The sequence below is a fragment of the Perca fluviatilis genome, chromosome 17 (genome assembly GCF_010015445.1).
Source record: "Perca fluviatilis chromosome 17, GENO_Pfluv_1.0, whole genome shotgun sequence".
Classification (NCBI taxonomy): Eukaryota; Metazoa; Chordata; class Actinopteri; order Perciformes; family Percidae; genus Perca; species Perca fluviatilis.
The window spans coordinates 28475690-28490613 of NC_053128.1; the positions used below are offsets into that span (position 1 = coordinate 28475690).

A 14924-nucleotide genomic window follows, 5' to 3' on the forward strand; every position below is an offset into this window, starting at 1 on the left:
TTTTTATTTATTTAAAGAACACCTTTACAGTAAACACACAGAATCCACATCCTGTCAACTGCAGACGACAGCACAGATACAACTTTTAAAACCTCTTTTTTACAACTGTAACAATAAATCAGGATGTTGTTTTCCACTCCCAGGTTGTGTCCCGGGCAGCTGACTAACGTTTAACAGACTGGAAGAGATGAATGTCATTTCCCTCAGAGGATTGTAGCTGATACAAAAAAAAAGAAAGTCAATTTACAACACCGTTAAAAATTAAACGACGCTGTATGCCACTTCATTTCAACAGCTCCACAAACATATAGATATAATGACGTGTTATGTGTGAGGAATGTCTAAATAAGTTGTTGATGTTTTGGAGCCGTTAGAAGACGCTTACCTGTTCAGAAAATGCCTTGCTCCTTCCTGCGGTCGATATCTCTCCTCAGTTGGCAGGTGGCACAGCATGGACACCATATGTGCACAATAAAGTCCTTTAACAGTGACCCCTGGAAACACAAATATGAGTATTAGTAGATTAGTAGTAGTAGATTTATTTCTATTGGATGGGGATGGGGCGGGGGTTTGTCCTAGTGTTTTAGATGCAAGTTTGTACAAAGATGACTAACCATGGGAATTGTAAATCTTTTTTTTTTTCTTTCCAGGAGGAAGTTGAATCTGTTTGAGAGCAACACAAGGTCTGTACTAGGCTGTAAATATGTGAGCTTCACAAACTGTCTCTACATTTAACAGTATCACAGCTGTGGTTCTCAACCTGGGGGTCGGGGCCCCCCAAAAGGAGACGTGAGAAGAATCTAGCTTGGCAAGTAAGCCGAGCAGAACTTTCACACAATGGTGCTTTAAAGGCGCTCTAAGTGATGTTGGGTGATGTCACTTCTTGTTGACGTTCAAAGTATTTTCAAACAAAACGCAGTAGCTCGCCCCTCCCTCCTCCTCATCCCGTCCCCTAACCCTCCCTTCCGTGTTTCCGCGCACTAACCCCCCCAACCCCCCCACCCCCAAATCCTTCTTGTCAGTTATTGGCTGGAACGCTGGAACACTGTTTGTTATGTTTGGTGGTGCAGGTTGGCGCAGTTTGTTTTTGTTGCCGTTTGTGGAGCCTGGGCTGTCTACAGAGATCGCGTTTTTTTAACATTGTGTTCAGGGGACAGGCAGCTAGCGGATAGTGAGGAGATATTTGCTGTATGTGACAAAAAATGTTGTAGCCTAAAAAACACGTGACATCGCTTAGAGCACCTTTAAGATAAATGATAACGTCATCATGCAAACATGCTTACATTCAAATCCATCCTTTCTGTGAAGCCTCATGGCCAAAAACACAGAACTAAAGTATTTTTTTGGACATTTTTATTTCATTTCCTATATTTTGATACTATATTACTGTACCTCTTCAGGCCTCTAGAAACTATTGAAATGAAAGCCTCTCAAAGTGACTCAGAAGTAAAATGTTTAGGCACTTATACTCAACTTTGACTTATTGTAAAGTGTTACCATTGTCACATTAGTCCATTTACTTAGCTAAAGGATCAGAGTACTTCTACCACTGCATGTGACGTGGGATCAAGCATCTTAAAACCTCTCCTCTTGTTCCGCAGTATACCTGTACAAGTGTTTTAACCACAACTAAAGGTAGGACTATCATACTCCATGTTACCTTATAATAACGTTGCTGTTTTCCTACATTGTCCAAATGGAGTCCTACAGGCAGCCAGCTTTTTATATCCACTTAAACTTACTCTGATGTTGTATTTGGTCCTGTAGACGCTGCGGGTCGCCCAGGTCAGACCACACAGGCAGCACTCGTTCATGTCTCTGGCGATGGTGCAGCTGAGGCATGGGTAGCAGAACAAACCACACCAGCCTGTATTGAGAAAAATACAACATTTACAGTACATCTTTCAAGTTTTAATTGTGTGCATATTTTAATCAGATTTCCCAGAAAAGGAGGGAGTGCTACTCACAAGTTCCACAGTCATCGCTGAAATCACACAGGCCTGTCTGGAACTCCGAGGGTGCGTAGCTGCCTGGTTGGTTGGTCACAGCCATGATCAGGACAATACTCTGTTGGATAAAAAAAAAAGAGCTTGTCACTGATCTTCTTATCACTTTTCTTAACCTTCCTGTTGTCCTCGGGTCAAATTTCACCCATTTTACAAAGTTTCTATATCATGTTTCTTTCAAACAAATTGTCGAAGAAACACAACCTGGATGGTTCCATACAGCGCTCAGTTCGCTACTTTAACAAAATGTGGGTGTTGAAAAAAAATTGACAAAAAAAATTCAAAAATTGCAAATAAACGACCAAAACGTAGAAGAAAAAGTTTTCAATTTTGACCCAGAAAAACTAAAAGTGGCATAGTAGAAGACAACACAAGGGTTAAACGTAAGTTATCTTGCATGTTTCCCAGGGAAGCAGTAGTTAGGAGGTAAATCTTACCAGATGGTTAAAGGACGGTGAAACTGACCAGAGAGGCTCCTGGACGACAGACTGAGACCGGAGGCAGCGTGAGTCTTTATAACCGTTCAAAGCAGAAGGTTTGGCAATTTTTTCATGGGCGCAACCCACATATATATATATATATATATATATATATATATATATATATATATATATATATATATATATATATATATATATATATATATATATATATATATATATAACCAAAGCAGGTGACTAGTATGGTTTCAGACTCTATCTCTGTATTATTGCACGGACATATTCCTGACAACAAGGTCATCAAACACACCTACACCTACACCCTGCCACACCCTGCCACTACACCCAGTAGGGGAGAGCCGGGACAGTTGAAACACTTTTTAATTCAACGTAATTTACAAAGCGATCATATCGCACTGAAAGCTAATATTTTGTCTCTAGCAACCTACACCTGTCATCTGTCAAATACAGTTGCATTTTCGGCTTTGAACAAAACCGTTTAGGAATTATTACAGCAAAAGTGGGACGTGCGTAATGTTTCATTCGTCCCTCCTGGATGGGACGATTGAAACAGCATGGGGGGGGACGGATGAAACATACAGTTTAAGCCATTTAAACTTTCCACAACTTCAGTATTTTACTACATATCATGAATGGTATTCTGGAGAAGATGTACCTGGACCGTATTATCAGAGGAAACCAGCTGCAGGAGTTCGCTGCCATGCTGATGCCTCGCCAGAAAGCCACCACAGCGGATGGTGAGTGGAGATAGCCTAACTGGCTTTACACAGCCTGAGCTGCTAAGTTGTTGGGTAGGCAATGGGGCAAAATATTCTTCATACTATCTCTTCTTCAACTGGTGATAGCTGATACAGGCACGGCGCCAGGATTCCAGTTTTGGATGGGCCAGACCAATTGTGGGTGGGCCTTAAATTAAAAACGTTATCAAATCACTGTTTAACCTAATACAAATGACTGACTAATATACTGTTATATTATATATACTATATGTGCTTACATAATAAACATTGTAATAGCTTGATGCTCTTTAAATATGTTGTTGCATTGTAAAAATTGTCGGTGAAAAGGACGGACCTATCCGCGATCGCTCTCCTTGGTTCTGACCAAAAGAAGAGCGCTTTGGAATCTCCATTACGCACCATACCTGGCTGCGCTATAGCGCATCTCTCCTAACCTAAGGCCTATAGACTGTAAAAGTGGTCAGGAATCTCATATTTCCCCAAAACATAGTTTAGTTCTGCTCGTATAACATGAGGTCGAATATTTCACAATTCTGTTCAATTGTTTTAAGTTTTCACTAATATAGATCAACACCACTGCCCGACAGTTTCAATCAATACTCGGCCACAGAACTTGTTCACTGACAACGTCATCTGTCATGTAAAACAAGACTCAAGTTATTTCCTTACTTTAGTGTGATGATTCATGTTATAAACATGTTTAACAAAAATAAATAAATGGCATTAACAAGCCCTTAAGCATCATTGGCCATAACAAGAGAAAACCATGAGGGAAAAACAACTTGACAACAGTAACAAGCTGTTATAGAAATGGAATTGCGCCTGCAGCTCTATAGCGAGTTATGAATCGATTATTTTAATCCATATAGGCCTATCTCATATAACGACATAATACAATACAGGCAGAGTAGCCTACCTTACTGTTATCCTCTGGCGGTCCTACACAATTAAACTCCCTAAAGCAGAAGAAGTGACCGGATACTTTAGCACTGGTTGAGTTGCGGGATCATCCACGACAGATCCACAGTCTCTGACTCGCGAGGTCGCTGGGGTGGCAGAGACAAAGATGTAAATAAGCTGTATTTACATAGCGCTTTCTAGTCTTAACGACTACTCAAAGCTTTTACATAGTACCATTCACACACTGTGACACTTACTTTGCATGTACACTTCGACATGGGGATGCAAAGCCAGGGATCGAACCAGCAACCTTCTAATTGGCAGGCGACCGCTCTAGCCACACACAGCCGCCTTCCAATTGCTACTAGCAGTTAAGAGTCTCGCATGCAGTGGGATTCGAACCCAGGTTTCCCACACTAAAGGCATGCGCCATCATAAGCCATCACGTGCTAGGTGTTGTGTATTCTCAGCTCGCCTTCATCTCCTGGTTGCAGCGATGACTCTGAGACCGCTCGTGCACGTTTAAGGTACCTAAACAACGACTGTTGCAACATTGTCCTTTACTGGAAATGATTTTCACACTTCCAGATCACTTGGAGCTAGCCTAGCATACCGACAAGCTACATCCGATCCCGAACCTCAATGTCTGCTGAACTTGCGCAGAAACATAAAAATAGACATGACCTGCTTTTTAAAATTGTTTTTGAAAACTAAACATTTAGACAATTTTAGCACAAATTATGAGATTATTATTATTATTATTTGTATTAATTATTCACCAAATTATAATATATTAATTAATGTTTTTTGAAGAAAAGTTTTGGGTGGGCCTGTTGAAAAGTGGGTGGTCCTAGGCTCGTCAGGCACACCCACCCATAACGCCGTGCCTGGCTGATACATTTGCTCGGTAGGCTGCATGAGCCCTGCGTGCCATGCAGGCTATCGTGTCTAGAAAAACTACAGTACTTCACTACACACTTTTTTTTAATGATGTTTAGGCTATTGTAGAGGCATATGCTATCAGTGAATGAAGGCCCATGTTTCTGGTTTTATTGCAGCTGTAATGGTGCACAGATTGCAGTCATGTTTTATGCCTTGAATTAGGGCTGGGCGATACGGAGAAAATCCAATATCACGATATTTTTGACCAAATACCTCAATATCAATACCGCAAAGATATTGTAGTGTTGACTATTGGTGCTTTCACAAAATATTTCTACAATGAGTTTTTTTTATAAATAATCATCAGTAATGTGGATATAATGACTAAGTGGGTAAAGGCAAATAATAGACCAGTTACAACAGTTCAGAGCATTACATCACTTTACTGTAATGCAGCCTTTAAAACCAGGATAATACAACACTTATGCCATATTAAGATATTACGATATCCAAAATCTAAGATATATAGTCTCATATCACGATATCGATATAATATCGATATATTGCCCAGCTCTACCTTGAATGCTGAGGATGTGGTATGTTATATGCTATGAAGTATTGAGGCACGTATTTTAGTGACTTAAAACCTCCTGTCTGCTAGCAAACTCTACAACATCACTTTTGAAGAACTGGGAGCACTGTTGGAAATCCTCCCCGCAAAGGTGACACATCGCTTTGATTCACATTTTGTGTGTTTTTCGTTTTTAGCCTTTTCTGCAAACAATCTCTATGAAATAACTTCACTGTGTGTAAATGGAAAATGTATTCAATATACATTTTCTCAGTTTAATATTTAATAATTGTATTGAAGTCTGTACTCAATCTGGCTTTTGCTCGAGGAATTAGTTTCAGTTGCGTGAACATTATCATAATCTATGTATTTGTGATGCATTCAGACATCATTGCATAACATTTTTAACCAAAAAACATATATAATGAAATATTTACTTACTTACTTACTACTTACTACACAAATCTCGCTAAATTTCTAGAGAATGTATGCATTTCAAAAGCCACTGTTTAACAAGAAGGCTCAAAGCTCTGTGGGGAAATTTGTTAGAATAAAAAAAAATACATGTTCTGCTTGTATTAAATATCCTTTTTTACCTCACACATATTTACGTAGCTGTGTAATCTGATGTTGAGATGTTTTGCCTCCTCTGTTTGTCTTTTAGGCTGAGAAAATCGCTTCCCAGATGATCACTGAAGGACACATGAATGGCTTCATCGACCAGATAGACAGCATTGTACACTTTGAGAGTGAGTTGACAGCCAGCGCGTTTTCACTTTTGATAGATAGAACTTCCACACAACACGAATGCAAACGCAATATTGCCCATGATGGGAAATTGCAAAATGCTCAAACAAGAATGTGGAGAAGATGGTTTTCTTAAACGTTTAATGTTTTAATGCTAATGGCTGACACTGTCATTTTGGAAACCAAAACAAAAAGTAATTGAAAAGACTATTGCAGCATTTATGGCACATTGTCTGAAAGTAAAAACAAAGTTCAAGGTACTTGTGGGCACTGACAGAGATCAGCATTGTGATAGATACTCTGATCTTGGTGTTGTATTCACTTCTGATGGAAGTGCCTTGACCTTATTGAAACTACATGTTGAAGAGAAAGCCACGACTTCATAATAATATTTAAGTGACTAATAATAATGCCAGCATTTAACCTAAAACAAAGTATTTAGCTGCTTTCTCCTCCACTCATTTGTATGGATGGGAAGCTTGAAATCTCTGGAAACCCTCTGCATGACAGAGGGGAAAACTTTGCTGGGAGAGAAGACCTGCACACACAACATGACCTGTTAATGAGAGAGACAGGGCAAAACAAGCTCTGTTCCTTTTTGAAGGGTGAAACATAAGCCTGACATGGCATTATGATCCGTTTGTGTTACATTGACTAGACCTAAGCATCGTGTCCGGAACTCACTCCTGGTACTGGAAGTGACAGATTAAACCAATACTGACTGAGAAGAGATTATAAAAAGGGAAAGCAAATACAAGACATACTGCAAACTAAAACCTGAACACACTTTCCATCTGCAGTTAGTCTCTATCCTCGACGTTCCACTTCCAGGATCGCTCCGGTGCCGCAGGACAATCCGCCGGATGCATGTGTTTTCGCCGATTTCCGTTTCCTTCTGCTTTCTTTGTGTTGGAATGTTAAACTCCGGTGGATTTGTGAGGACTATGGTTAACTGCTCCTCAGATCTCTGCAGGGTAAATCCAGACAGCTAGCCAGACTATCTGTCCAATCTGAGTTTCCTCTCGCACCACTGTTTTCCAGCGGCTTCATCCGGTGCTTAGCACCGCCCAAGACGACACTGATTGGTTTAAAGAAATGCCAATAAACCAGCGCATGTTTTTCTCCCATCCCAGAATGCTGTGTGGAGGATCAGACCCTCCCCCGCTCCGCAGCAGGTGGATGGTCTGGCAAAGTGAGAATAATCTGCATATATATTGTGGGGTTGACTATCGGTGCTTTCACAAAATATTTACACAATGAGATTTTTGATAAATAATTACCATTAATGTGGATACAATGACTAAAGTGGGTAAAGGCAAATAATAAAACAGCTAGTAAGTCTAGTAAATTCAGAAAAGTACATCACTTTACTGTAATGCAGCCTTTAAAACCAGGACAATACTTGTCATATCACGATATTACGATATTATGTACAAACTTGCATCTAAAACACTAGGACAAACCCGCCCCATCCCCATCCAATAGAAATAAATCTACTACTACTAATCTACTAATACTCATATTTGTGTTTCCAGGGGTCACTGTTAAAGGACTTTATTGTGCACACATGGTGTCCATGCTGTGCCACCTGCCAACTGAGGAGAGATATCGACCGCAGGAAGGAGCAAGGCATTTTCTGAACAGGTAAGCGTCTTCTAACGGCTCCAAGACATCAACAACTTATTTAGACATTCCTCACACATAACACGTCATTATATCTATATGTTTGTGGAGCTGTTGAAATGAAGTGGCATACAGCGTCGTTTAATTTTTAACGGTGTTGTAAATTGACTATCCTTTGGCTTTTTTTCTTTTTTTTGTATCAGCTACAATCCTCTGAGGGAAATGACATTCATCTCTTCCAGTCTGTTAAACGTTAGTCAGCTGCCCGGGACACAACCTGGGAGTGGAAAACAGCATCCTGATTTATTGTTACAGTTGTAAAAAAGAGGTTTTAAAAGTTGTATCTGTGCTGTCGTCTGCAGTTGACAGGATGTGGATTCCGTGTGTTTATTGTAAAGGTGTTCTTTAAATAAATACATAAATTGAATTAGTCCCTTGTTTTTTTCCTGCTTGGATATTTCCCAACAGTCTGGCATTGTCTATTGTGGTTTTGAGGGTGTTAGTTTCCTGTTTTGAGCTGTGAAATGATCTTTTCATTAGCCAAAATTTGAATGTATTTGAATTGAAAAACTGACCCTCAGCTGTATTTTGTTTAGTGCTAATAAGCAAATGTTAGCATGTGTGCCAAACACGCACTTTTTTCCTGATACATCTCAGGTCTGGTATCAGGTAGTGGCTACACAAACAATACTTACAGCATGATAAAGTCACTGTTGGTTTTGGTGTCTTCAGGGAAGTTGTTAGTAAAGGTATAACACAACTCTAGCCCCATTATTTACAGCTGGGATATAGGATATTAAATGTGTATTGGAAAACAAAATTGCACATGTAAGTTTGGATTTAAGAACAATGTTTTGGATCATAATAATGGATGATGAAAGGGTGCACCTACTGTAGGGGAAAATAGGATTGAAATGTTTGGTGAGGAATTTCCCAAACAATTAATAAGAGTACAAAATGCACAATTAGTTTCTCACAGGTCAACCAAACAAATGTGTGGTAGTTAAAAAAGAACCTCACTTGTGGCCGGTTAGCTCAGTTGGTAGAGCGGGTGCACATATGCAGAGGTTAATTATTCCTCGATGCTAAAGGTCCAGGGTTCAAATCTGACCTGTGATGGTTTTCCTGCATGTCTTCCCCCTCTCTCTCCCCTTTCATATTTCAGCTTTCCTCTTTATTAAAGGCAGAAATGCCCAAATAAAATATATTTAAAAAAAGACCTTCCCGAGAAAGCTCCTGGAAACTCAGAAAGTGGATTTCATGACTTTCTCGTGTAAATGCTGATTTAAAATGTATAACATTCAAATTAATTATTTCTAAAGCACAAAAAAACTTAAATGACACGACCACGATGTTGAACAATTTCTCTCCGCTTTGAATTTAATTCTCGTTGCTGAAATTCCATGTGTGGACCGAGAAAGTTTTACATGACCCCATAAATCAACTTGACAGATATTGCTGTGTCAATATGTTATGTTAAAAACAGAACAATGTGTTGGAACGCAAAATAAGCTTCAACAGACCAGTTGTTCCTCCGCATGTTTCACTTCTTTTTGACCCTATTACATGTCAACTATCTGAATTAATCACATCCAAATTTTTAACATAACAAGTAAATAATATAAAGCCACACCTAAACGTTACATTGTAATCCCCCCTGTGAATACATCTAGGCCAGATACAGATCTGAAATATTGAGAAACATCAAACTTGTTTCTGTTGTTGGCAAAAGTAATAAAACAAGTGTTCTCTGAAAATTCAAACAAGTGATGGTGATACCAGAGGCTTCTCCTTGGACGCTTCCATTACTGGGACTGGGAAGTGGTGACCTTTTTGAGCAGGGAGACATCACTTTAGGACAGGCTGAGGAGACAACAGTTTAGGGGATTTTTTTTTTCTGGAGGGGTGCGGATGTTTACTGGGTCATCTGGGTTTCCATAGCCTGTGCAGCCCACTCTGGAGCAGCCGAACGGATCTTTTCTAGGAGGTTGTTGACTTGGAAACACAGAGACTGGATCTGTTTGTCCCAGGTAGGAAGGGCTTCACGGGCTGCCAGAGATTTAAAATTAAAAAAAAGGGAAGAAAAAAGCCATTAAATACATTTCAATTTTAATGACATGTGAACAACAAGTGTACTTGTTCAAACTCTATGTGTGACTTTTACTGCCCGGCCTATTACAGCTCTGCCCAGTTCCATAAGCGAGAAGTTGCTTTATGCCGTTTGTTGTCATTCCAGTATGAAGAGGCTGCCCCCTACTGGCCGCAGATACTTGGTTAGTTAGTTTATTGATTCAACTATCACAATATAAAAAAAAACAAATGATATAACTTTACATGATCAAAGGAAAAAATATTCTATGCAGAATTCTGTCAATACATAAATAAAAATGACCCAACATTATGGCCATGTTTCTACATGTTCAGGCAAGTATGCATCATAACGACTAGACTGTCTTGTCTGTGCTTAGAAACAGTGAAGTAGGATTAGGGCTGCAACTGACGATTACTTTCATTGTTGATTAATCATAAAAAAAAATGTGGATCAGTGTTTCCCAAAGCCCAAGATGACGTCCTCAAATGTCTTGTTTTCTCCAAAACTCAAAAGATATTCAGTTTACTGTCACAGAGGAGAGAAGAAACTAGAACATATTCACATTTATAAGCAGGAATCAGAGAATTTTTACTTTTTCTTTCATAAAAAAAGGACTCAAACTGATTAATAAACCGCTAGGCAATTTCTATTTTTATAGATGACGTCGTATGCTCATTTGCATATTTATGATGTCATTACGCAATCATTTGCATACAGCTTAGTGGTTGTATGCAAGGTAGATAGTAAGAAATATAAATCTTTAGCCAAAGAATCACAAACTCACTACGGGAATTTATATTAAATTACAATTATTACTTAGGTAGCCTGTATTTGAAGTAAAAAAAAAAAAAGTTCCTTTATGCAGTTTGTTGTCATTCCAGTATGAAGAGGCTGCCCCCTACTGGCCGCAGATAGTTGGTTAGTTAGTTTATTGATTCAACTATCACAATATAAAAAAACCAAATGATATAACTTTACATGATCAAAGGAAAACATTAGAAAAAAAGGCGTCAAGAAGTGGCATTAGTTATTTCGAACAGGCAGACTGCAGATGTGAACCTGTTAACATGTAGATCCAGTGCATAAAATCTTTCCTAACGTGCACTTTTTTGTTTTTCCACGCAAAAACTCTGTGAACTCGCAGTGCCAAAATGAGCAGTAGGCTACTGCTGAATGCCGCTTCCCTGAGAGAATTCAAATGCTCACACGAATCTGCTCCGACAAAAAAAAAACTACGGGAAAGATATCGCCAACAAGACGGGGAGAGTGAACAGATAGTTACCATGCTCATCTTCATTGTCAGCTCCGGTCCAACTGTGCAGGGAGAGCTCAGGACAAAAGGCTTCTGCAGCTCTGAAGTTCCGCACACAACCCTCTGTTCCTCTCCTCTCTTCATCTCCTTTTGGGTTCTGCCATCCTCTACAACTGCAGTGAGAGTCTCCCCTTTCAAACCGTATCTCAGAACAGACACTGTCAACACAAAGCATAGACAGGTAGCATGTCGACCTAATTTTGGCACAAATGGAACCCCATAAACACACACACACACACACACACACACACACACACACACACACACACACACACGCACACAAAAAAGGAGCTATTCTGCTTTTCAAAGTCTTGGATTTCCTCCAGGAGAAGGGTCTATTTTCAGCCTATCAGTCGTCTTTATAATCTAGACTTTGTGATCTTGGTGGTGGCTCAGAGTGGCTTAAAAAGTGAGCTGAGGTTGCAGAGGGTGTCCTGCCACCTCAGAGAGACCGTCACAGCACACTGCTTTTGAGAAAAGTGCATGAAAACAGCAGCAGCAGTTGGCTTGGAGCTGCTCCTCCTCACTACATTGCAGAGACCGGGTATGTCCCAGTCCGGGGCAGCTTCAAATTGGCAGCTTTTTCAGGGGAGGGGGTGACGTCAGTGCAGATGTGCCTCTTTTCCATCAGCTGTGCGCATGTCTATCAGTGCTGCCCTGAAATAACACTAACAATAAAAACCTCAACCCTACATTTACATACAAAGGGAAACATATTGTACTTTTTAACTCCACTACATTTAGGCCTACATTACAATTTTAAATAAAAAAAAAATAAAAACATGAGTTTAACAAATTGTTTAAGATTAAATTAATGGATCCCAACCTTTAGACGGTGATATCATGCAGAAGGTGATCACCCAGCAACCGCAGATATCAACAAGGAATAATATCTGAAAAAAATAGAACATAATCTGACATTTGTTTGGCACCAACTTTGAATTTAACTAATGAAAACTGCCGTCAGCTAAAGTCTTTAACCCTGTCGAATGCTGAAATAAATAAATGACATATAGTCCCGGCTCTTTAGAATATATTTATGTATTGCCAATAAGTATTCAGGTTTGAAAGTTTGATGGACTGTGAAAGGGTTTCGAGGGTCTGCTGTGGAGTGCAGCCTAATGGCAGCCCCGTGTATTTTGGTGTAATTTAGCCCCACGTCTATCTTTAGTCTGTAGGAAATTGAAAATCATGCCTATTCCCTGAGTTTCAGTTACAGCTGCTCATTATGTAGGAGCCTGTATCATTACAGTCAGGTTGTCATTACATGCTCTCCTACACAGGCCGAGTAGGTGTCAGATCATTTGTGGGAAGCAGCGCCACCGTGTGCCTGAAAGGAGCATAGCAGGGATTTAAAATAAACTTAGCACAAAAAGTAAGGAAATGTGTGTTTGGTAGATTATTTCTCTGTGGTAGCAATGCTTTTTGGCAATAACTCCTATACCTTTGGAAAGCCTGTTTAGTTCCCTTTCAAATGGTGCCCCATTTGTAAGGAACATGCGTTTGTGGGATGAGCAGCAGTGCTGAGTATGTGGGTTGCGCCCATGAACAATTTGCCAAATCTTCTCTGCAAATACCAAACAGCTTATTGACTCGTTGGATTGGATGATTGAAGTTTGAAGAAACAAGACCTATTGGCAATTTAATAATTTATTCATTTCACAAACAGGAGCCTCAGTAGTGTGTGAAAGAACCCTACACAGCCACGACAGCGTGGCACCTCCTCCTCATGCTGGTCACCAGCCTGGTCACACACTGCTGTGGGATGGCATCCCATTCTTCAACCAGCATTTGTCGCAAGTCAGCCAACGTGGTTGTGTTGGTCACTCTGGCACGAACAGCACGCCCAAGCTGATCCAACAAGTGTTCAATGGGGTTGAGGTCAGGACTGCTGGCAGGCCATCCCATCCTCTCCACTCCCACATTCTGGATTCTGGAGGTAGTCTCTGGTAAACTCCGCCCTGTGGGGACGAGCATTGTCATCTTGGAGGATAGAGTTCGGTCCCAGACTGTGGAGATATGGGATTGCCACTGGTTGATTGGCAGCACCTGGGGGTACCAGAAGCTCAAAACAAGTGTCAATAGCAACAGCAAAATAAGCTGTTTGGCAATGGCAGAGAAGATTTGGGAAACTTTTCATGGGCGCAACCCACATACTCAGTGCTGCTGCTCATCCCACAAATGCATGCTCCTTACAAATGGGGCACCATTTGAAAGGGAACTAAACAGGCTTTCCAAAGGTATAAGATTTATTGCCAAAAAGCATTGTTACCACAGAGAAATAACCACCATAAACACAAATTTGTGTTTGGTAGATAAAAATCCTTACTTTTTGTGCTAAGTTTACATTAAGATCGAAACATGTTTTTAAATTATCTTTTACAAGAAAAACATGCTCATATCATTGAACTTTTAGACATGTTTACTCAAAGGTGATTTCCTTTCAGACTGCTTACAATCTTCTTCGGAAAAAGGACAAGGTGTGTCGGCCGTATAACTCTGATGTTTATAATTTAAGAGATAATCAAAGCACGTGACTTACTACCTTTAGTTCAATGGTGGAAGAAGTACTCCGATCCTTTACTTAGGTTAAAGTAGCAACACCACTCTGGAAAAAATACTCTGTTGGTAAAAGTCCTGCACTTTAGCCAAAGTATTGAAGTAAAAGTACCCATTCTGCAGAATTTTAATGTTTGTAGTTGGCCAAGGTGGAGCTGAGTTTTGGCTATTTTATATACAATGGGGTGGTTTAATCATTATATCGTATAGACTAGTCATCGGGAAAGTAACCAGGAACTACAGTTGTCAGATAACTGTAAAAAGTACACTATTTACATGTGAAATGTAGAGGAGTAAAAGTAGAAAGTAGCATCATATTTGAATATTCAAGTACCTCAGAATTGTACTAAAGTACTTGAGTAAATGTACTTTCCACCACTGTCTTTGTTGGTTGTTGGAATGAACTGAACTCACTTTAATTTGCAAAAAGAATAACATAAAAAGTAGGTGGGCAATTCATAAATAATCAAATCCTTATTACTACAACTATCATTTGAAGTCACTATTCCATTATCTTTAAAGTGACTACTATTGTCACTGTTGATCAAATCCCCAACCGGCACCATCAGACACCGCCTACCAAGAGCCTGGGTCTGTCCCAGGTTTCTTCCTAATAGGAAGTTTTTCCCCGCCACTGTCGCACTGCTTGCTCATGGGGGAATTATTAGAATTGTTGGGGCTCTGTAAATTATAGATTATACTCTATCTGTAAAGTGTCTCGAGATAACTCTTGTTATGATTTGATACTATATATAAAATTGAATTGAATTATTGGGTTATTCATTTGATTATGAAGTTGATGCACAACTATTTCAAAAGACAATATAATTTCAGTTGTAATTGATATAAATATAATTGGAAGTTGTACTTTCTTCAACCAAAACCACTTTTATTTCTAATTTAAAAATCATCCATTTGCATCTAAAATTATACAAGAAAACATGTGTTTCCTGATGTCTAAAGAGAGAAGAATGTAATGCAGTTGAGGTTTATTGCAGTACTGGGTGTAGTGGCGTGGTATAGGTGTGTGC

At 39.6% G+C, this 14924-nt stretch overlaps 1 protein-coding gene across 5 annotated transcripts; it reads right to left on the reverse strand.

Moving 5' to 3' along the window:
* LOC120545645 (placenta-specific gene 8 protein-like) lies at positions 1–7237 on the reverse strand. 5 transcript variants are annotated; one of them, XM_039780181.1, is made up of 6 exons: positions 4365–4467; positions 4124–4253; positions 1968–2067; positions 1743–1867; positions 386–494; positions 1–217 (listed from the first exon to the last, which is right to left on the reverse strand). In XM_039780181.1, the coding sequence occupies exons 3-5, from the start codon at positions 2050–2052 to the stop codon at positions 390–392; spliced, it is 315 nt and encodes a 104-aa protein (XP_039636115.1). In that variant the 5' UTR covers positions 2053–2067; positions 4124–4253; positions 4365–4467; the 3' UTR covers positions 1–217; positions 386–389. The 5 variants fall into 5 exon arrangements, with proteins under 5 accessions (XP_039636115.1, XP_039636116.1, XP_039636117.1 ...); XM_039780180.1 differs by lacking the exons at positions 4124–4253; positions 4365–4467 and adding exons at positions 2444–2494; positions 3123–3999 and having other exon boundaries at positions 2–217; XM_039780182.1 differs by lacking the exons at positions 4124–4253; positions 4365–4467 and adding an exon at positions 7095–7237.
* Positions 7238–14924: the final 7687 nt, after the last annotated feature.

Bases quoted from the DNA above. Each gene is read 5' to 3' on its own strand.
- LOC120545645 (XM_039780182.1), bottom strand. From the start codon at position 2,052: ATGGCTGTGACCAACCAACCAGGCAGCTACGCACCCTCGGAGTTCCAG. The intron at 1,868-1,967 runs GTGAGTAGCACT...TTCTCAATACAG, and splicing joins CAGCGATGACTGTGGAACTT to GCTGGTGTGGTTTGTTCTGC. The intron at 495-1,742 runs GTAAGTTTAAGT...TTGTGTTTCCAG, and splicing joins GGACCAAATACAACATCAGA to GGGTCACTGTTAAAGGACTT.